Below are 25,850 nucleotides of genomic sequence, written 5' to 3'. Positions count from 1 at the left end.
AGGCATTATTCCTTCTGTCATATATTGTGCAATGTCATGTAAGTGTAGGTGTGACGCACACGAGGCCTGCTGGTTACTTAGATCCTGTCATGCGTTGAGGATAGAAGGGATTTCGAAATAAGCAGTGACGAACCGGGTTGTGTATTGAAAGCCTGGTGTAGGTATTGTGCTGCGTTATGCTCCACTGTGTCCTCACGGGTCACAGGTCACAGGCGGGAAGGTCGGTTGTACCTCTACATCCGGGATCTAGGCAACCCAAGTGGGTGAATGTCGGATATCTAGACGCTGATAACCATGATTTCCCTGAAGTTTTTGTGGATTATTCTACCTTTTATCACCGCCTGTGAGTATTCAGTGTATATAGTCATCATAACTAGAATCATGTAGGCAATCTAGATACAAGGAATCACGTCGTGGTCTCTTGAGTCACTGCACATATACATTTATGGAAAATGTTGTATAACACATCCACGACAAGCAGCCACTCACTGTATGAAATCAGCTTAACAAAACTAACCCTTAGCTGACACCAATTCATAGGTCTTGTATCTATGTGGGAAATATTTCCGCCTGTAACCCATTTTCCAGCTACGAGTTTTATTTACCCCTAACCTTTAAATATTTGTAACTTTTGCTTGTTCCGCGTCATATATAAGTATTATATAATTTATAATATATATAATTATAAGTTTTTATACTTCTGGCCAGGCGCTGTTTTAAAAAAAGCAAAGCAGACACCTACATGTCTAAATAATACTGTAAGTAACACCGCACTCAAATAATACCATTGTCACTACAAATGAGTTCTGAACCATTACCAAGTTCAAGAGTTCGCACTTACATTACCCCCCCCCCCCCCCCCCCCCCCGATTTGTTTGTTGTTTAACGCCGCATTCAGCAATATACTATCTATATAACGGTGGTCTGTAAATAAGCGAATCTGGGGCAGACAACCCAGTGATTAATGTTATGAGCAACTTCCACTTGGATTACGATGACACAGAGGCCATCCGATCAGCTACATCACTTCTGAAATGTAACACAATAGACCAAGTTGCATCAAATTATCACGAAATACTTGGCAGGGGGAATGGTGTAGTGTCTTAAATTGCGAGTTCAAGCTCATGCCATTCATATAGCGACGTGTGTGTATGCGTGTGCGTGTGCGCTTGTGTGTGTGTGTGTGTGTGTGTGTGTGTGTGCGTGCGTGTGCTTTTGCTTGTCTATTCATATGCCGGTTTTATAATGCTATCACACTGAGATTCCCCTATCATCTATGTGACAAGTACCATCTTTCAACGTTTTGTAGTATGACGCGACTTGGGGATCGAACTACCTGCCATTCACGCTCTATCCACAAGACCACAATGGGGTGGGATGGAGTGGGTGGGTGTTTCTGTGTGGATGGCGGGGGAGTGGTATAGTATTTGTAGGACCGTAGATGATGTTATTAATGTGGCAAAAATAATTATTTATAAATTATCAATATTAAGAATCAACAATGTGTTGTTACTGAGGACGTGGAAATATGAATATAGATATAAAGAAAAAGCGTTGTAAAACATATGACATATTTCAAATATTACAGCATGACAGTGCGTTTTTTCTTTAGAGTCTCCACTTCACATCACTACTTGTCCTCCTTATCCTAACAAAAGAAGCTATATGTACTGCTGCACAATTTTGATCTGAAAACAGTATGGTCAGGGGAATTTAACTATAGTTGTCAGCCACCACATACTTATGTCTGTCCATGTGTTTTTTTATAGAAAATAGTGGTAGGCTTGTACAATGAGTCTAAATATATCACAGTCCGTATTTTTGACAAGAGGAGTGGTCATAATACTATATAATTTGTATTGTTTCTTGGCCTTAAAGTTTTGATGTCAACACTGGAATTAACAGGGAGCGGTATTTATATACCGTAAAGCATATTTACGAATCCCTTTTAAGTAGAGTGGAATAAAATTTGTTCAACCTCTTTTATTAGTAATACTGACTGTGACAAATCATGACTATGTTTTCTATCGTAGCCATAAATTATCATTAGTCATATTTGTGAGGGAAAGGTTGGAAGGACTGTATAAGCAGAGCAGAGGACTGTTTAAGCAGAGATCAGTGTTATCGTCAGTGTTATCGTCGTATATTCACCAGTCACACGCAGATCTAGGATACCCGCGTCACCGTATACACATCAGCTGGGTTGTTCAGTTAACCGTGTACACCATAACAACGCGTAATCACCAGCCAGGAGTGGAGAGCAGTGTTCTCTGTCTTGGCCATGGCGTTGATGAAGCGTGGAGAAACAAAGGCTGATCCACACAAGGCCCGACACTGAGTGTTAACATATTTCATTCAACTTGAAAGGGATTGGTAAATAGGCCCAACTGGCTGATGTAAATATCGCTTCCTGTTTCATAATACCATTGGTGTTGACATGAAAACTTAAAGGTCCAGAAAACGATACAAATAATATAGAAACAGGACCACTGTTACAAAGACTACAGTCATATTGTTATGTGTAAAACAGTTTCCAGAACAAAACCCTTTTGTGTCGTAGTGTATGGAGCTTCTAATGCCTGACACTTATCAATGTTATTTACTTTAGTGCACATATACATAAACGAATAATTTAAATAAATGATAAACATTAATTCATACCATTATAAAATACTGAAATTAAAAACGGACTTATGTATACATATCAAACATGGGTTGCAGCATTTACATAGCTTGTGTTTATATTGTGACACGTGCCTCTTCTGAGACATGCTATAATTCCTGTTATTGAAGGGCATCACTCGAAAATCAGTCCATTATTAACAACCCATTGTTTCTTCCTTCAGCGTATGCTTTCGAAGTGTGTTATGAGAGGAGTAGCTACAGTTCGAGCATAAAGAGCATCTACTGCTCAGATTCGTGTTGTGGATCAACCTACAACAGATACTGCTGTACAAGGTGGGTAGCCCTTGTGTGTGTGTGTGTGCGTGCGTGTGTGCGTGTGTGTGTGTGTGTGTGTGTGTGTGTGTGTGTGTGTGTGTGTGTGTGTGTGTGTGTGTAGTGTGTGTGTATGTGAGAGAGTGCGTGTGTATGTATGGTGAGTGTGTGTGTATGTATATATGTATGTATGGTGAGTGTGTGTGTATGTGTGTGTGTGAGTGTGTGTGTATGTATGGTGAGTGTGTGTGTGTGTATGTATGGTGAGTGTGTGTGTGTGTGTATGTATGTATGTATGTATGTATGTATGTATGTATGTATGTATGTATGTATGTATGTATGGTGTGTGAGTGCGTGTGAGTGTGTGTGTATGTATGTATGTATGTATGTATGTATGTATGTATGGTGAGTGTGTGTGTATGTATGTATGTATGGTGAGTGTGTGTATGTGTTTGTGTGTGTGTGAGTGCTTGTGAGTGTGTATGTATGTATGTATGTATGTATGTATGTATGTATGTATGTATGTATGTATGTATGTATGTATGTATGTATGTATGTATGTATGTATGGTGAGTGTGTGTGTATGTGTGTGAGTGTGTGTGTATGTATGGTGAGTGTGTGTGTGTATGTATGTATGGTGAGTGTGTGTGTGTGTAAGTGAGTGCGTACGTGTGAGTGTGTGTATGTATATATGTATGGTGAGTGTGTGTGTATGTGTGTGTGTGTGTGTGAGTGCGTGTGAGTGTGTGTGTGTGTGTGTGTAAGTGAGTGCGTACGTGTGCGTGTGTGTATGTGTGTGAGTGCGTACGTGTGCGCCGTGTGTGTATGTTGTTATTTACTGCCATCCTGTCTGCTTTTTGTACATATACATAATTATTTATTGTAATATACTCTGTACCACCTTTTGTGGTTTTTGAGAATAAACTGATTCTGATTCTGTTTGTGGATGTGTGTGTATTTGTGAATGTGTAGTTGTATGTGTAAGTGTGTCTGTGATGTGTGTGATTTTGCGTGTGTTTGTGAATGTGAAAATGTGTGTGTGTCAGTGTGTGTATCTGTGTGTGTGTGTCAGTGTGTGTGTTGATGTGTGTTCGTGTTTGAGTTGTGCATGTGTGTGTCTCTCTCTGTTTGTCTGTGTTGTGTGTATCTGGTTGATTTTTAGCGCGTGTGTATATTATTATTACTATATACTCGTGAAATATAACAAACAAAGTTCAATCACCGTTGCAGCTACTCGAGTACAGGTGTATACACGGGGAGCGGGTTTGGGAGCCTGGCTCTCATCGCCGTGATTGTAACATGTATCTGCTGCTGTAGGCGATCACGGACACAGGGTCGCTTGATGACCACCAACCAACTTGCTGTCATATCAACAGGTGAGACTGCTTATTTATAGACATGTCCCGTTACACATGTGGCATCTGACGTAAGAATGTCCCGTTACACGTGTGGCACCTGACGTAAGAATGTCCCGCTACACGTGTGGCACCTGACGTAAGAATGTCCCGTTACACTTGTGGCACCTGACGTAAGAATGTTCCGTTACACGTGTGGCACCTGACGTAAGAATGTCCCGTTACACGTGTGGCACCTGACGTAAGAATGTCCCTTTACATGTGTGGCACCTGACGTAAGAATGTCCCGTTACACGTGTGGCATCTGACGTAAGAATGTCTCGTTACACGTGTGGCACCTGACCTGAGAATGTCCCGTTACACGTGTGGCACCTGACGTAAGAATGTCCCGTTACACTTGTGGCATCTGACCTAAGAATGTCCCGTTACACGTGTGGCATCTGACCTAAGTATGTCCCGCTACATAGAATGTACCCAGCAATATTCCAGCTATATGACGGCGGTCTGTAAATATTCGATTCTGGACCAGACGATCCAGTGAGTACCGATTGACGCAACTTGGATACAATGACATGCATCAAACAAGTCAGCGAGCCTGACCACCCGATCCCGTTAGTCACCTCTTACGACAAGCATAATACGGCAAGCATGGGTTGCTGAATACCCGGATGTTCATGGGTCAGAATGTACATATGAGTGAGTGAGTGAATATGGTTTTACGCCGCTTTTAGCAATATCCAAGTAATATCACGACGGGGGACACCAAAATCGGGCTTCTCACATTGTACCCATGTCGGGAATCGAACCCGGGTCTTTGGCGTGACGAACGAACGCTTTAACCACTAGGCTACCCGACCGCCCCAGAATGTACATGTCCATACCACAGGTCTTCATAATCTAGACGCTCGTCACGCCGAAGACCCGGGTTCGATTCCCGACATGGGTACAATGTGTGAAGCACATTTCTGGTGTCCCCCGCCGTGATATTGCTGGAATATTGCTAAAAGCGGGGTAAAATCAAATTCGCTCACTCATAATCTAGAACACATGTTTGTCACCATATCCTCATGAGAGAAACATCGTACATGGATCTGTATGATAATCTCTGCAACTGTCTGATTTAAGATCAGGGCCCACTTGCACAAAGCGATCTTAGCGCTAAGACTATCGTAAGCCTATGTTCATGTATGGGAGTTACGATCATTTTAGCGCTAAGATCGCTTTGTGCAAGTGGGTCTTGGAGATGTTTGCTTATAATCGACACTGGCTAGGGCAGAGATGTTTTATGAATATGGAAATGGTTCTGCTGCTTCTATTTACACAATGTTTCTCCCACTCAGGCACAGTAAACACAACAACCGTCAACCAAGGCTACAACTATCCAGCTCAACCCCCAATCTACTACCCCCAACCAACAGCAATGGCACAGCCACCCCCATCGTATTCCACCGTCATGGCGGGACAACCCAGTTCCCCGATGGCGGGGCCACAATATCCACCGATGCCTCTGCCACCATATTCCCCAACGGCAGCAACGGCCGCTCCCTTACAAAATGGACCACCTGATTCCAAATCTTCGGCTCCCCCTCCAGACGAGCACGCATACACACCTTTAGCATAATTCGGGGTGTGGAAACGAAGATAATAATGATTTAAAACTAAATGAAGTGAGTACTATGAGCCATGGTACGTATACTCTCTTACAGTTTGATATATGTATTAATTACGTATACGTATTAAATCTGCAGTTTTAGCTTTATGCTCAGGAGACAATATGCATGACTACTGAGAATCATTCCAGATGTCTCATTTTATATTCGTTGGCTGGGTGATCAACAGCAAGGAATATTGAGAGATTTATTAAGTAAGATCTGACCAATTTGATCATTTATAGTATTTCACACCGGCTATGTGCATTGATCAAATACTAGTTTTAATTTCCTGTTGGAAAGTTACATGTTTTGACGTTTTTTTAAAGAAATTAATAAATATTGCATTTGTTGTCAACTATTGCGATTAGTATTTCAACATTTTATATGTACATATACTTGTCCATATTTACGGACATGAATTTGTGGTTCTCGAATACTGGTGTTTAATCGGAATGACATATTTAACATATAACCTGGAAGCACAATATTTCCACATAAGGAATTCAAACAGACATATTCAGTTCTTGCACATCCATGTATTCAAACACATAATATCGTATAATCGACAAGAAAAGAAGAATGATTAGTCTACTTCCGGTAGAGCAGGAAATGCTTACCCTTTTCGCGAACACCTTGTGTCATCACGGATCTTCAGTGATCAGTTAAATTAAATTCATTACCATGTTGCCTTTAACGCGCCATGCAATATGTTTCGGCATATTGTCGAGATTGATAACCCTCTGGCGTTTTTTTTTTTTAATTCTTCATGTATGTGGACACTCGTGGTTCAAATGACAAAGTTCCAAAACAAATTAGGGAACGACATGTTGCACACAGTATGTATGGTATTTGATCACAACAGACACGTAGTCTCCGCAAGGAGAGGTTTATAAATGGTGCTAGTCCTGATATGAAATCCCCATCCAGATCACTTGTTCTCTCTGATAATCCCAATCAAAGACCAGACCTCACTACGCAAACAACTAAGGTACACCCGAGCCAACTGTGTGAACCGTGTCATTTTCACCATCTCTAGAGCGTCTGAAACATGGTCTGTTAGTAGGAGGTGATGCCATATTGAAACAAGAGGCTTGAAGATGCAATGTTTAAGGCGGCATGGAAGATTGTCAGAAGCAATTAAAGACGTTAATGAACCTCTATTTACCGGAATTTCAATGAACACATTTAAGATATTTTACATTTACTTAGTTTATATAAATAGTTAAAATGAATATATCACCTAAATTAGTTGCATTATGAATTGGTATTTCATGTAAATGCTACCCAGGTCATTTTGCCATCGTTGAATACCTTATGTCACATTCGTAGTTCCCATATTTTCTTCGTAAAGGTAGGCATCGAGCGATACCCAGAGACTGGAGGACCATATGTGAATTAAGTACTGAATTGGAAACTCCCTTTCTGTGCACGATACAAATCAATGCGTTATGACTACCAGCCATTTTTAGAACAAAACAGTGACGGTAAACACGATAACCATAATATAACCCCAACGGTGGGATAAGCAACACTTAGATTGAAAGTTCTATGTTTACGTTTAACACACCCTGACCTTAATTAAACTTGATCAAATTTGCATGAGGTTTTACCTTGTGACTGACCATTGATGAACACTGTCCTAAGAACCCGAATCTCCTATGTTGAAGTAATTATATCGCTTTTCATTAAACATTCAGTTCGTTTGACCTAGTGACACTGGCCTGTTATTTACACGTGTTTATGCAATGGTATGTTAAATGATAACGTGTAATGTGAGAAACATACAAGAATAGTGTAGCATGTCTGGAGATTCGCGGATGTATGCCCTGCGGAAACAATGCTAGTAATTCAGTATCAATTGAACATATCATTCATATTTGTAAATATGTATATTGTTTATATCCATACTTTCTATGTTCATGAAGATGACAACCACATGAGGTGCATGTGAGAATAGGATGTACATTATAATAAATAGTATGTCCATCTGTGATGTTTTAATTTACAATATCGTGATAGTTTCTTTAACTTAAATCTCCTCTCATTGTCATTAAAGCTAACATGTACTCTGTTATATTTTGGCAGATGTAGGAATATGCTCTCTTAAGATATATATTTTTTAATGAAATGTAATTTTAACAAATTGTTATTCTGCCTTTAATTTATTTTCTTTACAACAGTTGTGGTGAGATTCTATTTTGTTATACATGGTATTGTGCAGCAGTTTGAAAAGGAAAGAAAGGTGTAGATGCATCTGACCTTTTTGCCCCGATACACACAAAATGGGCCGGGTAAACAAATGGCCTTTTGATTACACAATTATACGATTCGTCTTATTTTTAAGCCATATTGTCCATATCATCATCACAATAATTAAAGTTAAGGTTATCAATACATGTATAAGATTCACATCTGTCTGTGAGTTTAAATTTGATACAATCCTCCCAGGCTATTTGTACAATAAAAAAGTATTCGTAAGTTGAATGTGTGTTTTATCGTGATATTGGGTGGGATTCAGATGGGTCAAATACGGCTTTGAACAGTATATATTTGTAATTTCACGGCCAGTCAGCTGAAATGGTGCAGGTCATGAAGCTTACCAATTTGGTAACACCAACGAGCCATGCATGGCTGAAGCAAAGCGATGGTCATATTCTACTCGACTCGTGGATTCGAACCCGCGATCAGCAGATCCTGAATCGGCCAAGGGCGCAACTATGCAAGACGGATTATGGCGCCTTAGCGACATACTGAGGAAGAAGTTAGTCGTAGCGTCGAACATGGTTCATATGGGTTCAGAACGACGGGTTCAGGTCCTCTTTGTGTTTGACACTGAGTGAGAGAACTCCGTTCATTAATAAAGGTACCACACTACAACTTAAGGACACAACTCCGCACACCATACAGTAGAGCAGTATATCATTGCAATATAAGGACGCAGATTTACATCGTATGCGCTGGTAGATGATATTCTGAAGACCGCCTCCGTGGTCTAGTGGTAGAGCGTCCGCCCGGAGAGCGGAAGGTCCGGGGTTCGATCCCCGGCCGCGTCATACTAAAAGACGTTAAAAGATGGTACTTGTTGTTACCGTGTCCGGCGCTCGTCATTAAGGGGCTAAAACAAGGACTGGTCGGCTCGGAGTCAGTATACTGTGTCTGAGTGGGGTATTCATGTTAAACTGCGGCATGGTATCTCAGTGAGCTAGAACTATAAATCCGCATCAGTCCGGACTAGTACAAGCAGCCACACAAACACACACGCACATGCACGTCGCTATGTAAGTGCAATTATCTTGGACGCGACGGTAAACCCCATTTCACCTCACCTGACCTGATATTCTCAATGTGCGACTGGACTGATAGTCTGCATCTGTGCTCCGCTGAAAGGAATGGCTGCTGATGCTTTCAGTCACCGGTTTGTCTGACCCAGACTCGATTGTTTCCATGACGATGTGACATAGCTGGGGACCTGATACCTTTATCGCGGTATATATGTGTATGCTGTGTTTGTACAGCCGGGGCTATATTCGGGAGCGTTATGTGCACCGATCACGAAATCCCATCATTTGATATATCTGCAGAAAAAAATGCTTGTAGATGTTTCTAGCTTACACTATTTCGTAATGCCATCATATCGAGGGCATGTATGCATGGCCACAATTCGACAAGGATTTCTTTCATGATTTGTATTCAGACTAAAATAGAACTTGAATAACATGCCCTTATAACATAGACCAGGAAGTGGTTGGTGTACATTGTCGTCACGCTCTCCTGCTCTTCAGTGAGCACAGCACACACAGAGCTGCTCCCACAAAACAGTGAGTGGGTTTAACGCCGCTTTTATGATTATTACAATTATATCAGGGCGTGTTAGCTTAATGTACATGTGGAAGGAAGGACGAAGGGATGCAGGTCGTCGACGTTCACCACAAACACGGGTATGGTGCTGACAAACTAGAAACATAATTTGGGCGAACCGGGATTCGAACCCACAATCATATATTTCTGGCGTGCCCAAGGGACGCAACTCTGCACAGCGAATCGCGGCGCCTTAGACGAATGGACCACATCCTCATTCCTTGAAGCAACATCAGTACCTGCTATCCTAAATGCATGTTGTCTTGGAAAACCTTCTTGGGGATGTCCGTTGATCTCTATTCAGAGTATTTATTTTTTTCTGAGATTTAAAGTTTTAAAACCAGATAATATAATCTAACGTTCCAATTGTAGTGAGTGAGTGAGTGAGTGAGTGAGTGAGTGAGTGAGTGAGTGAGTGAGGTTTTAGGCCGCTTTTAGCAATATTCCAGCAATATCACGGTTGGGGGACACCACAAATGGGCTTCACACATTGTACCCATGTGGGGAATCGAACCCGGGTCTTAGGTGTGGCGAGCGAACGCTTTAACCTCTGAGGGTATATAAATGATACGGACTGCATATCAGACGATGACACTGATAAATAACCCCCACAGAATGCTACGTCTGACCCCCGAACAACGCGAGCTGACCCTGGGTATGTATGATACAGGTGGGAGCCACCCGTGCCCACATTGCTAGACCTCTTGGTTGCTCCCGTGTTGCTGTAAGTAACCTGATGCAACGTTACAGACACACCGGGCAGACATCAGGCCAAGAACAGGCAGACCCAGGGTAACTACGCCCAAAGGGGCCGGTACTTTGCATCTCCCTGATCGATTCTCGACAGTGACGTCACGAATGTCCTTGGGCATATTGTTATTCGACATATAGTGGCTGGGCGACTTAGGGCTCTAGGAATTAGGGCTTACAGACCTTACGTACAGAGGACAATTATTGACATCGTCGTCAGAGATGAGCTTGACTGATCGTACCAACTGTGTTTCTTTGTGTAGCGTATGGTTCCAAGTGCGTTATGTGGGCAGCTTTAAGCAATACACGACTTCACTTTGAGTCTACGATCCTTGCCTGCAACCGTTCATATTGGCGACAGACTGACTTGAAATGTGTTCCTAAAGGACTCGATAAACGATAGTTCGATTTACTTACTCAGTGAACACAAATACATACCAGCAGACATCCTCAACTAACACTGTGTTCATTGTGAGATGGAAGGTAAACGCACGCCACGAACAATTAACGGTGTCCCTTTTTGTGTAGCGTATGCTTCCCGATTGTGACTCTTGCGTCACGAACTTGCTCACACTTAGAATTTCTCTCGAAGTTAAAGAAAATCGTCCTCTTGCCCATATTACTTTTGTGTTTGAGGGCGGCGGGGTAGCCTAGTGGTTAAAGCCGACAAAACAGACCGAAACAAATGCAAAAACATGATCTTAAAACATCAAATACTTATACAAAAGAAATAATGATACACAACTGCGTTACAATAAGAAGTGACGCACGACGAAAGTACTTATCTCTCTCTCACACACGCACGCACGCACGCACACACGTACGTTATGTTTACGTGCGGTTGTTTTGACGCATCACGTAAAACGTGGTGTGAATCATTCGTAGGTATGATACAACGACTGGTCCTATGTAACATACACAATTAACTCAGAAGATGACAATCAAGCGAAAGACCAGAAATCAAGTCACACGATATCGCATTTACTGAATTTGTTGAAACTGAAAAAGGTATGTAAATTTTGGTTTTAATCTTCTGTGAACAGGTGCAGGGATTCTGCTGCTTATAAGTAGATCATGCATAGAAGATTGCCCTCCGGGCTTCCTTACCCCTATTCATGCAACAGATATTGTAGTAAACTCTATTGTCTATCAGCTACGCGATTCTCTACCACCGCAGGCTGTCTTAAACCTGCCCACTGGTTGTCAAGGCTTTGGTGTCAGAGTTGTTTTCAGAGAGTGTAAACGGAGAAAATGCTTCTCCTGTTGTTGGATCATAGACTGGCCCTGGTCTGTGGAAGTAGAGTGGTGGGGGTTGTTCCGTCCCTGCAGGTTGGGGGCAGTACGTACCTGGAGCAAGCTGAGATGGGTAGATGTATCCTGCATTATATGCAGCACCGGTGGGGTTTGTACCTGGATAAAGGATCAAGGATACATTTGAGTCTACTTATAGCGAGGCTAGTAAGGGTATTACTTCACATTGTCAACGGCAATCAGTTATTCTGCATCAGCCTTATAGGCATATAGTAAAACAACAGAGCAGTCAAATTCGTAATGATAAGAAGCATGTCATATTTTAATAATACCCCCTGTACAAGTACAAGCCTGCTTGTTCGTATATATGGGAATATTAAAAGCAAGCATAGCACCACATAGCAACATTAAGATATATATTTTCTTTCAAGTACTATCGAGCAGTAAAGTAGTTACATTGTCATACAAGTTTTGATTAAAATGATGACGAAATTGGCATCTTCTGGAAAGTGATTTCTTCAGGTATATAAGCATTAAATAAAAAAAAAACAGAGTCCAGATATTCGTGCATGTCAAAACTATTATTATATCATGAAAGTTATATGAAACCACAACGTTCATATGAGAGGGTGAGTGAGTTCAGTTTTACGACCCAGTAGTATGAAAATATTTTCCAGATATCTGTAGATAGCTACAACTACTATTGTTGATCTTTTCTGAACCATCTTCCTCAAATGTGTGGTCACTGGTCACAGTGTATAGTGTCACTGTTACTTTCATTTCCAGAGATGATATATATAAAAGGGAATATGCCTACATTGTATATTCAACTGCAACTCCAAAGTAGTGCATATCAATTTATGTCTCCAGACTCAAGGATGGATTTCAGATTTGGGACATTATACTTTGCAAGAAATGGATTCATACGCACTGACAGAAGAGTTTGAACCAATGAGATTGAAGCACACACTTCCACTTCAATTTACTGTTTATGGAGAAACGTTCTATTGAGAAAAACAACTGAATAATACGATTAATGATTGCGTCTTTTTGATATGACATACCTGCATTTGGTACCTAATAATGATTAAAAATTTAATTCCTTAAAGTCTGAGAACTACTTTCCCCAAATAACGAAAACAAAACAAAATTACATGTGAAGACGTTGACATCCTCAGAGCCTTTCAGAAAGAAAACCACAACGAAAAATGCAAAAATGTTATCAAAGCACAACATACGTTGTGAATCAACACATTCACACCATAGAAATATACATTGTCAAAGTAAGGGAATAACCAGTCTTGATTATCAGCCGAAACAAGTTCCATTTGGCGTAAAGGGCCAAATAGCTGTGAATAGTATATGAATGGACCACTGGAAATCAGGCATGAAACCAGGTAGGAAGTACCCATTTGTTTCGTCAAATAAAAATAACGACTGTAGCTGTTATGTGTCATTTCATCAACACATGTACGACATATTGATGGATTATACATATTGATGGAGTATGTGTAGTACCTGTCTGTACGACGGCTAGTTGTTGGTTGGTGGTCACGGCGCGACCCCGGGGGCCTTGATATAACCAACAGCAGTAGAGTGCTCCGATAATTAAGGCGATCCCGAACACAACACAAGTCACGACGACCCCAATACTCTTTGCTGACAGACGTCTCTTTGAGCTAGAAGAAACACGAATTAGTACAGCTATACCGAAGCTGGGCGAGACAAACCAGTGATTGATAGTATGATGAACATAACGCCAGAGGATATTCAGTCTCGATTATCAGAGTCATGATTATCACTGAGTCCGACCATCCGATCCAATTATGTCGCCTTTTATGAAAGCAGAAATGTGTGGAGAACCCCATGAGGGATAAATGCAATAATATGTTATCACTCTGATATTGTGAAAATATTGGCAACCATTTTACGCTAGTCAGGATTCAAAATGTATCTGATGTATCTCAAATGTATCTGATGTATCAACGTTTCGTACATTGTGGTACATTTTGATATATATATCACGCTGGTAACCAAGGAACTTTAATGATAGCTATTTATATTGCGATATATTGCCTCCCCACACACGGACTTTGTCAAAGCCTTTCACCATTATTACACCGATCAAGGGATCAGTGTGCAAGCGGTTTTCTTTCTCAACTCCCTTGGGAGAATACAATCCTATCCGCCTGGGAGGGGCTGGAAGGTTAAGAGTCACATAACATCTCATCCTACCGGGTACCCATTCACTGCAGGGTGAACAGAGGCACATTTCGAACAGTCACTTGCTGCTTCGGTGTTGGGCAGGGCCGAATCCCAAGAATGAAGCTGCCGTACGCGGTCACCCATCCCGTGACTCTCCGCAACCAACAATGCTTTTGCCTCATGTGTGACCTACATGCTGTACATAGGACCACGTGCTTGGAACTGTATGTTTAAATCAAGGCTACATACATCTGATTTGGTATGTGAGTGTATTTTCACATCTACGGATAAAATAATGCGAGTAAATTGGGAAAGGAATGATCATGACTTCGTCTGCTTGTTATGATCTTTAACGTCACAAGTGATGCATCTTTACAATCATACTTACCAACAATATCTGGAAGAAAGTGACCCACAACATAAATCGTCACACGTCAGTGTCCTGGTATGAAAATCCCCAACCTCGGTACACACGTCAAAGGCATAGGCTGAAAAATTGAATGTTAAAATTTATATTCTGTCGACGTATGTCAGATGGACAAGTTCAGTACATACTTTTCGACAGGTTTTTATTTGATAGATTATTTGACATAAAAGAAAATTAAAATGTTATTTGCCATCTCTTAGTATTCGTATCATTGAGAAACCCTACTAACCACACAAAAGCAATAGAGAAGGGGTGATGGGAAAAAATTGACCCGAAGACAGAACTTGTAATCATTTTAATAAGAATGATTTACCGTTACCGATAAATACCGTTTTTATATTACCGTGTCCATATTTTGATAATCTTCGTAGACATAATGTACATCAAAATACTTTATAAAGCCAAATCAAAAGTAATCGAACTTGATAAATGATCAAGTACTGATAATCTTTCTGAATTAAGAAACTTCGCACATTTTGTTAAAGCAATGTAGAACAGATGAGTGAGTGAGTGAGTGAGTTGGGTTTAACGCCGCTTTTAACAGTATCGCGGCGTGTCAGCTTAATGTGGGAGGAAAGCCCGAAGTGATGCAGGTCGCAGACGTTTACCACTTCGGTGAAACCCACGAGCACGGGTATAGTGCTGACAAACCTAGAAACATAATCGGGGCGAACCGGGATTCGAACCCACAATCATAGGTTTCTGGCGTGCCCAAGGGACGCAACTCTGCACAGCGAATCGCGGCGCCTTAGACGACTGGGCCACCCGTGCCCCCTTGAACAGATGAGGTGACATGAGGTTTAACGTCGCTTTCAAGATTATTGCACGTATATAAGCGACGTGCAAGCAAGTGTATGTGTGTGTGTGGCTACATGTACTAGTCCGGACTAATGCCGATTTCATAGTGCTAGCTCACTGAGATACCATGCCACAGTTTAACACGAATACACCGCCCGGACACAGTATACTGACTCCAAGCCAATCAGTTCATGTTTTAGTCTGTTTATGCAGAGCGCCAGGAAGGGTAACAACAAGAACCATCTTTTAACGTCTTTGGGTATGACGCGGCCGGGGATCGAACCTCCGACCTTCCGCTCACCGGGTAGACAACTCTATGCTCTAGGGCAAGGAGGTGGTCGAATGTTGAAGAGTGTTAGTTAAACAGGGTAGACACTCTATATAGTGTCATGCCGCTTCAAACAGTATTTCAATTATATCAGGGTATATATTATTATAGCCCCAAGTGACACAGGTCATTGACAGAGTATGCTGTTGTCATACGTTGGATCATAAGCTATAACAGCATCCGGTTAAAGCAAACGCTTATATTTGGTACCATAAATAATGTTCACAATACATGTACAATGCACTCGTTTAAATTTGAATTTTGATATTTCATTGACGTTTCATATCGGAGTTTCCGCTGTTAAAGTGAGCGAAAGTCAATTGCGCAATTCATCTCCGTGTGTACATCCCACGTCAGGGAATGTGACTAAATTTAAATCTCAATTTAAATGACAATTATTTCGAAATAATCCGTGCATGTGTGAATATGTTCCTGTTATGGGTTCACGTCATCATTATTACGGATGTCCGCTTGTCTGAATTCAGAGTGTTTAACTGTTTCTGAGAGGAGGACGTTTTCAAATCCAATTGAAATATGAAGGCGACTCTGCATTTGTTGTGCTCGGTGCAAAGTGTAAGTACTGCTGCCACACTCACACTTTCCTATAGAGACTCGTAGGGAAACCGGACCACCTCCGTGGTCTAGTGGTAGAGCGTCCGCACGGATAGCGGAAGGTCCAGGGTTCGATCCCTGGCCGCGTCATACCAAAAGACGTTAAAAGATGGTACTTGTTGTTTAACCTGTCTGGCGCTCGGCTTTAAGAGGCTAAAACAAGGACTGGTCGGCTCGGAGTCGGTATACTGTGTCTGAGTGGGGTATTCATGTTAAACTGCATGGTATCTCAGTGAGCTAGCACTATAAATCGGCATCAGTCCGGATTAGTACAAGCAGCCGCACACACACACACACACACACACACACACACACACACACACACACACACACACACACACACACACACACACACACACACACGTGCATGCACGTCGCTATATAAGTGCAATAATCTTGGACGCGACGTTAAACCCCATTTCACCTCACCTCACCTCGTAAGGAAACCATTCACCGGGTTTTCAGTTTAACATTAACGTATAATTAATAGCATGTGTTTAAAAAAACTTCATTATTTAAAAAAAATTTTAAAAATCAAATATGTTAGGGATAAAATGTTCAGCTATAAAAAACATGTTTCTTTATGTTAGTGTGCTCATTTTGTAGCAAGTGGATACAAACGTGCTCAGTTACGTATTTCCTACAATTTCTAACGTGCAGCGACGTTGCATTGATGATGTCATACAGTGCCATGACGTTACGAAACGAGATTTATATATGTCGCAGTGACGTCATAGTGTAAGCACGTAGCGGCGCTACTCCCATTCACGTTTGCCGTTCAGAATACGTGACCTGTCGTAAGTAAATCAGTTCAATTTATTTGTTTGACGATTTGACTTTTATTCCATTATTCTCCCCTGCGACGTAATTTTGTCGATAGCCTAACACACGACATTCGAGTTGCGCAGTGAACGCAAATACATGCCAGCAGACATACTTAACAGTGTCTAAATGCCCTATGTGCAGATGTCATGTAGTGTACATTAACCAAGGATTTCCATCATCGCTTGAAATATAATTAATCGTGACACTAAAACAGCTTTAAAACAAGACCATCGGTGTCATTACGCTCATAAACACACAACGAGACTCTAAATGGGGGCACGGGTGACCCAGTCGCATATGGCGCCGGAATTAACTGTGCAGAGTTGTGTCCCTTAGGTGTTCGGGGAAACACAGATTGTGAGTTCGAATTCCCAATCATGTTTCCAGGTTTGTTCGCAACATAGTCGTATTCGTGGGTTTTACCTAATTGTTAAACGTCTAAAACCCGCATCACTTCGGGCGTTCCTCCCACATCACGCTGAAACGTCGTGCTATAACCGGAACAACGTTACAAGCGGCGTTAAACCCAACTGATCACTCACACTACCTTATCGTGTAAGAGCCGCGTTTGGGGTACACGTGCACATACTACAACCATAAAGCTTGTAAAACTACAATATTACCCGAAAAAATCCCAGGACACGTTGTTTCAACATTTAATGTTTCAGTAATGTATTTCAAAATGCATCAATATATAGGGCATGTGTGGTGTGGTTCGGTTTTGAGGTGGTGGGGTGGTTGGTTGGTTGGTTGGTTTGTTGTTTAACGCCGCAGCTATATGACGGCGGTCTGTAAATAATCGAGTCTGGACCAGACAGTCCAGTGATTGATATCATGAGCATCGATCCATGCAATCGGGATGGTGGGGTGGTTGGCTGGTGATAGTGATATTAGTGGTTTTCCAGCGCAGTAAGTTCTCCCCGAAGGCCAAAAACTCATAGAGCATGTATATACTCACAAACAGCAGTCAGAGTGAGAAGTATCCATCCACGTTTCAGAAAGTACATCGTGAACACACACCTCACTACACTTCACCAAACAGACAGTGACGTCAACCTTTATTCCTTGTAGCCAAACGATTCCTGGCTGGACGAAGTCCTCGTTGGTATCTACGTGTTCTGTACGTTCAATAACACTGTATATTAACTCTGCTGGTTACTCAGTATGTGAATTACTAACTAACTATGTGAGCGATATGACTTCTTGTCCCAGATGTCCAGAGACCAAGTGTGTGATTAACAGTCTTTATACATCCTTGTCACCATGAACTAGCTGTAACAAATAAAATGTAATAGCGAACGGATGTCCAGGGGGATGTAGTCGGATATTTATGGGAAATGGCGACTTGAATCATGAGTATAAATTGTCTGCCTTCCGGTGTGCATTGTGCATCAATGGTAAATATACGAAGTCATTTCTTCCGGACAACATAAATATGTTACAAGTACAAGTGTCAGGACATTCTTCAGCGTAAGGCTGATAGCTCTTCCAGCTTCACATGGATCATATAGTCGGTCGCGCGTATACCCCTAATGAAGTAATGATTAGATATTGTTGTCACCCAGTACCTACAGCCAATAGAATACGCTTCATGTGTTGCCTTCTTTACTTGATGAAATCCACCATGCACTCCTGTCAAACATGCATGCATGCATTTACACCCGTCGACAGTTAATGTACACAAATGCCTAGAACAACACTTTAAAACATATATTTATTAACTATATAATGCCTCCAGTCTCAATTAATAACCATAATGAATTAATTATTACATTTTAATCACTGCCCGCCTCACATCACCAGGACCCACAGACAATAAAACACGCTTCATGTGTTGCCTTCTTTACTTGATGAAATCCACCATGGACTCCTGTCAAACATGCATGCATGCAATTACACCCGTCGACAGTTCATGTACACAAATGCCAAGAACAAAACTTTAAAACATATATTTATTAATAAATAATAATCAACATATTGTGGCCAAAATTGCCATTGGTTACTGAAATCGACGGAGGACTGTACATGTTTTGTAACTGAAATTCTCTTTACAATAAGGGAAGACATAAAGACAAATATGAAATATGGAAAACAAATATGGAAAACATAAATGTAACCAAGTGACTCAATGGCATTAGGAGTAAAAGTAATATAACAGCCATATAACAGCCGGAGAATAAGATTCACAAATTGAACCCATGCGGGGATAGAACTCGAATATTTCGCGTGGCGAGCCGACTCTTTAACCACTGGACTCACGAACAAGCTTATAACAAGGAGGAAACAGAAGCTGTTTTTTGGAGTGAAAATATGGTGTTTTCAGAAGTGATTGATTAGTAAAAGTCACATTGGATATGTCGCGGTCATATATAGATGAGAACGGCCCTGTCTTGAAGCAGCAGTAGCAGCTGTAATGGTAACAACCTGGCTGGGTGTTAACAAAACGATGTCGTATTGGTCAGTGACGGGAACATTGTGTTAATCTCAGGTATCAAGAATAAATGGGTGATTTTGTGTCATCGTAAAAACGACAAGTGAGCAGTTGACATCTACATGGTCTGGAATTCTGAGGTCACCGAGGCAGAGTTAGTATGTGTTTTTTCTTTAGCATACGTCTGAACGGTTGGTAACATTACAAAAGAACATTTTGGTTAATCTGGTGTATAGTGTATATGGACTTATATTCCACTGACAACCAACAGATGAGGTCGATTTATCTTGATTGTGTCTAAGTCACGACAGTGAGATAATGCGTATCAAAGTGGTCATAAGGGCCAGCTAAATGTAAGAGAAATCTGTGCGAAGTAATAAGAACTCGATTGCATTCCAATGGCATTAAAACAAAAATAAACAAATATACGAAACAAACAGAACATTCCATGCATTGTCAACTACATACATGTAGGCAAGGACATTAAGTATGACACACCCATCGCTAAATGCCGCATTCTACATAGGAAGTACATATATGTATTGTCCTGCGCCATGATTGTGGAATAAAATTATTTATATTTTTAGGTATGTGTTTTCTACTAAAAGCCGAGGCAAATCTTTAACTAACCAAGACAAGTTTGTTTTATTCCACATGAAAACAACGGAAGATGAAAGGTTCTTTCGAAGAAAAACAATTATAATTATTTTACAGAAATGTTTTCATTGGTTTAGTGTTCGTCTTATATATGTACAGTGTATGTTTCATTTGATACTTCTGTAAGGTCATGTCAAGGATAATTACCAAAGGCAACAGGTTCGCAACAGTTTCAATGTGTAATAAGTCTTGATCCTGTGTCCAACCTGTCTGGGCTGGAGTTAAACCTGATCAAACCTAACTTCAGTTTACGTCTGTTTTCTTTTACCCCGTATCTGTTAGTTACTGAATCGAAACTTTGAAAAAGAGCATTCCCAAAATGCTGCATTTCTAATGGATCCGATTTTGTCCATGTGCACCTGAAGGTTTTAGAACAGACATTCTTTTCCATGAGGGTGTTTAAATAAGCATGTGAAACCCCAATCATAACTGATATTCCTGAAAAGTGCAACATTTAACATTTAGAGGGTATTTCATTGCCAACGATTGTTTAATGTTCGCTTTGTGAACTGTGACTTCCTTTCAACCCCAATGGTGAGCGCATCCAGTCTTGAGAACAAAATAAAATACCTCTCATTACCATCACATGTCATGCATGTAGACATTAAACATTTCATTAAGACGTTGTGGTTTTATATTGATTAGACTGTTCTGAAACGATCCGTATGAGCATGTGTGAGAAACGCGTATATTTCTAACGCTATTAAAAACTATATTTTACTGAATATTCGACCATCAGCTGTGGGGATGTTTTTTAGGAAAGGACTGTTCGTGTGAGGTTAACTTTGCCTTAACGTCAGATGCTTGATCGACCAAGTGGATGGCAAGCCAAGGTTTTAAGGAAGATATTTATGCCCTAATTATACGTTTCTGGTTTTTCACACATTGTGCAGAAGATGTTTTAAGCCATACACGACTTCACGTTGAGTCTACGATCCTTGCCTGCAACCGTTCATATTGGCGACAGATTGACTTGAAATGTGTTCCTAAAGGACTCGATAAACGATAGTTCGATTTACTCAGTGAACACAAATACATACCAGCAGACATCCTCAAACCAAAATTGTGTTAGGTAAAGCACCCCACGAACAATTAACGGTGTCTCTTTTTGTGTAGCGTTTGCTTCCCGATTGTGTTATTATTGGGGCTACAGGACAGCGTACTGTTCCCGACAGATGCTGTGGAAGAACCAACACCAGATACTGCTGTGGAAGCGGAAGGTAGGTCTTCGTGCCTATGTTCTCAATGACTTTGCAGTTCTTTCTACATACTTCTGTAACGGGTTGTACGCCTTACAATAAACAAGTGTTGCCGTGTTCAAGAAGTTGTTGTATGGCACAAATTTAAAATAATTATAAGCGACAAATTTATACACGACAGGTGTCCATATACTGCACCATGTTGTACATGGCCGGTGTCCATATACTGCACCATGTTGTACATGACAGGTATCCATATACTGCACCATGTTGTACACGACAGGTGTCCATATACTGCACCATGTTGTACATGACAGGTGTCCATATACTGCACCATGTTGTACATGACAGGTGTCCATATACTGCGCCATGTTGTACATGACCGGTGTCCATATACTGCACCATGTTGTACATGGCAGGTGTCCATATACTGCACCATGTTGTACATGGCAGGTGTCCATATACTGCACCATGATGTAAATGACAGGTGTCCATATACTGCACCATGTTGTACAAGACAGGTGTCCATATACTGCACCATGTTGTCCATGGCAGGTGTCCATATACTGCACCATATTGTACACGACAGGTGTCCTTATACTGCACCATGTTGTACAAGACAGGTGTCCATATACTGCGCCATGTTGTACACGACAGGTGTCCATATACTGCACCGTGTTGTACATGGCCGGTGTCCATATACTGCACCATGTTGTACATGGCCGGTGTCCATATACTGCACCATGTTGTACACGACAGGTGTCCATATACTGCACCATGTTGTCCACGACAGGTGTCCATATACTGCACCATGTTGTACATGACAGGTGTCCATATACTGCGCCATGGTGTACAAGACAGGTGTCCATACACTGCACCATGTTGTACATGGCCGGTGTCCATATACTGCACCATGTTGTCCATGACAGGTTTCCATATACTGCACCGTGTCGTAAATGACATGTGTCCATATACTGCAGCACATTTTACATCCATCCACCCATCCACCCATCCACACCCACACCCACACCCACACCACACACACACACCCACACCCACCTACCCACCCGCACGCACGCACGCACCCACCCAACCACCCACCCACGCACGCACGCTCGCACGCACGCACGCACGCACGCACTTACGCACATACATACATACATACATACATACATACATACATACATAGCTTAAGTATGATCCTGTACCATATCGTATGTAAGATGCACAATTCACTCACTCGACTGTCGACTATCACAGTGGCAACAGCAGCACGTCGACACAGCTGTTTACTGGACGCGGGAGTGATACTGTTTGGCTGATCGTCCTGGTGGTACTAATCTTCTTCTGCTGCTGTCGGCGAGACCAAAGCAACAACGTAACAACGATAACGCCGCGTGCAACGGACTTGCTGTCATATCCACAGGTAACACCCCATTTTAGAGATAACATATAGCATATGTTTCTTTAAAGTTGATAGTTTCAGCAGCCACGAGTGAACACATCATTGTCGCCAACTCTGACGGCCGTGTATGACATGCTGTAATTAGAGCAAAGTTTCGTATGTGTACGGTAACGATTTAGTCGGGTTCGTGAAATGTTTGTCCCGCTGGAAGTCCAGGGCCCACTTGCACGAAACGATCTTAGCGCTAAGACTATCGTAAGCCTATGTTAAAGTATGGGAGTTAAGATAATCTTAGCGCTAATATCGCTTTGTGCAAGTGGGCCCTGGTATGAATTGATACCCACGAGCCAATGCTGGTCATAAGAGGCGACAAGGTTTGAGTAATCTGGTTCGGTGAATGCGTGATTGTGTGTCATGTATCCCGACTGCGTGGATTGTTTCTTATGATGTAAATCACCAGACCGTTCAGTCAAGACTTGAATATTTACATACCCCATAGCTGGAATATTGCTTAGTTCAGTATAAAACAACGAACAGAAGTAATGGCTGCCAGGAAATTCCTTCTTCTGTATTGTCTTCACCTAGGCACGATACCAACTACACCTGCACTCAACAGAAGCCACGCCTACCCTGCCCCACCCCCTGCTTACTACCCCCCGACGACAGGTATGGCACAGCCTTCCCCATCATACGCTGTAGTGATGGCTGAAACAGCCTACCCCCGACGACAGGTATGCCACAGCCTCCCCCATCATACGCTGCAGTGATGGCTGAAACAGCCTACCCCCGACGGCAGGTATATCACAGCCTCCCCCATCATACGCTGCAGTGATGGTTGAAACAGCCTACCTCCCGACGGCAGGTATATCACAGCCTCCCCCATCATACGCTGCAGTGATGGTTGAAACAGCCTACCTCCCGACGACGGAGTCATCCCCTCAACCAGCGCCAGGTCCACCCCCTGCACAGACAGCGTCTCTCTCTCCCGTGCCTTCTTCCTGATGCCAGGCCTTGAGAACACCCAAACGTTGACAGTATCTTACACGATGTCTTGTTCAAAACGAAAATACTTACCTGATCCAAAACACTGTATTATTGTCATACCATGACATGTCATGTCACAAGGAAGATCTAAAATCAATCATAGTTACATCATTGTAGGGGCTCGGGTGGTCCAGCGGTTTATGGTCAGGTGCCGCTGATCGTAGGTTCGAATTCCAGGTTCACCCTAGTGATGGTCTTTGTCTTTATCATCACTGTATATCCCAGATATACACCAACGACCTGTGTCACTTAGGGCTTTCCTCCCAGCCCAGCTCGACTCAGTTGAAATACTAATCAAAGCAGTGTTAATCCAACTCCACTCACTCACTCACTCACTCACTCACTCACTCACTCACTCACTTACCTCACCTCACCTCACCTCAACTCAACTCAACTCAACTCAACTCAACTCAACTCAACTCACCTCGCTCACTCACTCACTCACTCACTCACTCACTCACTCACTCACTCACACACTCACCTCACCTCACTCACCTCACTCACCTCACCTCACCTCACCTCACCTCACTCACTCACTCACTCACTCACTCACCTCACCTCACCTCACCTCACCTCACCTCACCTCACTCACACATCTAAATGTGATCTACGCTATTTAAACGTTATATATTTGTCCTATGCATAGGGGACTAATTAGATATGAATAAACAGATAACACACATAAAATAGTTTCTCGTGTTTGCTTTCAAAGTCATATGCAGGTGATTGTGTCTCAATCCTGATACATACTGATGATCCATAGACCTCGCTGCATCATGAATCCTTATCAACACTGCGTGTGGTATGTCTACGGAATATTTCTATATACATGTGGTATCCACAAACCTACACATGTGTGTAACATTATTATTTGTTAACAAAGTCACCTGGACAGTGCTTTCTCTCAGTCTATTTTGCACGTTTAGGTCCCATGTAATTTCAGGAAAGAGCAGATACTGTTATATTGTCCTCTCGTGAAGCACATGACTCCATCCATGCGCTGTGTATGCTCCAGGCGCTGCATTATTAGAATACCATGCTTGTCATATGAAACGAGTAGATGTTTTTTAACGATCATGCTGATCGACCTGTCAGCATATCAGTGTACATGTGTGTATAGTTTGGTAGGATTTGTAATTACTCAAATTAAGCGTTCACATTTTCGTTAGCTTAATTGCTGATCTTCTTAATCGTCATCTTTTGCAATACGCTTGGTCTGTCATTCAGACCCTCAAACAACACACTGTTTCCAATACAGCCCATGAAAATATATAATAATTGGCAAGTCTAGGTTCTTACAGTTTCCGAACACGAACATAGACTCTGGGCTCCGTTTTATTATATCTTATCCTGATAATATACACAACGGTGAAGTATGTTCGTTTCAGAGACTAACTGATAGTCTACAATCCGCTCAAAGGACTATACTCGGCAATTTGGCTGGACTAGCAAATTGGACTGAAGTCAGTCAAACACATCTTTGTCTGTCTACTTTATAAACTTGATCAGTAACAAGTACCCTGAGACCCGTGAATATCCGGGTTCAGCAACCGTATGCTTGCCATAAAAAACGACTATGCTTGTCGTAAGGGGCGACTGTCTTGGTTGATGCATGTCATCGTATCCCAATTGCCTGGATCGATACTCATGATGTCAATCACTGGATTGTCTGGTCCAGACTCGATTATTTACAGACCGCCGTCATATAGCTGGAAAATTGCGTTAAACAACAAACATACAACCAAAACCAAGTACCCTAATCGCCGGGGACAAAGCCCAAATTTCACACACTTTACAAAGCAGAAAGTAAACAATTTGACTGCAGTCAACCTTTGACATAGCCAAGGATTCGACTGTCAGGGCCTGATGTCCGGTCATATCTTGACCGTCGGACTCCATGGAGGCTCTCGGATGACTTTGACTGACATATACAAGTAATTTTTAAAAGGCTTAAAACGACAACTCATGTTTCCTTTGCTTACACACACCGTGCGCTTCGCACCTTGTTGAATGTACAATATGCAGAGTCACCGTTAATACCCCACCCCCCCTCCCCACACACTGGTCGCCCGCAGGCGGCCTGCGTTACATGTGTAGACGCCTCAAATAGGGCGTC

The 25,850-nt window shown here is 41.9% G+C and overlaps 2 protein-coding genes across 2 annotated transcripts; one reads left to right on the top strand and one right to left on the bottom strand.

The window, feature by feature from the left end:
• The first annotated feature begins 44 nt into the window (after positions 1 to 44).
• On the top strand, positions 45 to 8,428 carry LOC124147547 (protein shisa-5-like). Its single transcript, XM_046518178.2, has 4 exons — positions 45 to 343; positions 2,847 to 2,958; positions 4,168 to 4,313; positions 5,633 to 8,428. Exons 1-4 carry the CDS (start codon positions 295 to 297, stop codon positions 5,911 to 5,913), a joined length of 588 nt encoding a protein of 195 aa, XP_046374134.2. The 5' UTR covers positions 45 to 294; the 3' UTR covers positions 5,914 to 8,428.
• Positions 8,429 to 11,253: 2,825 nt separating this feature from the next.
• Positions 11,254 to 18,267, bottom strand: LOC124147548. Its single transcript, XM_046518180.2, has 4 exons — positions 17,957 to 18,267; positions 14,397 to 14,496; positions 13,322 to 13,482; positions 11,254 to 11,962 (listed from the first exon to the last, which is right to left on the bottom strand). The coding sequence occupies exons 1-4, from the start codon at positions 18,003 to 18,005 to the stop codon at positions 11,736 to 11,738; spliced, it is 537 nt and encodes a 178-aa protein (XP_046374136.2). The 5' UTR covers positions 18,006 to 18,267; the 3' UTR covers positions 11,254 to 11,735.
• Positions 18,268 to 25,850: the final 7,583 nt, after the last annotated feature.

Source organism: Haliotis rufescens, unplaced genomic scaffold, assembly GCF_023055435.1.
Source record: "Haliotis rufescens isolate VD_foot unplaced genomic scaffold, xgHalRufe1.0.p SCAF_7, whole genome shotgun sequence".
NCBI lineage: Eukaryota > Metazoa > Mollusca > Gastropoda > Lepetellida > Haliotidae > Haliotis > Haliotis rufescens.
This window is presented reverse-complemented; position numbering and strand designations above follow the sequence as displayed.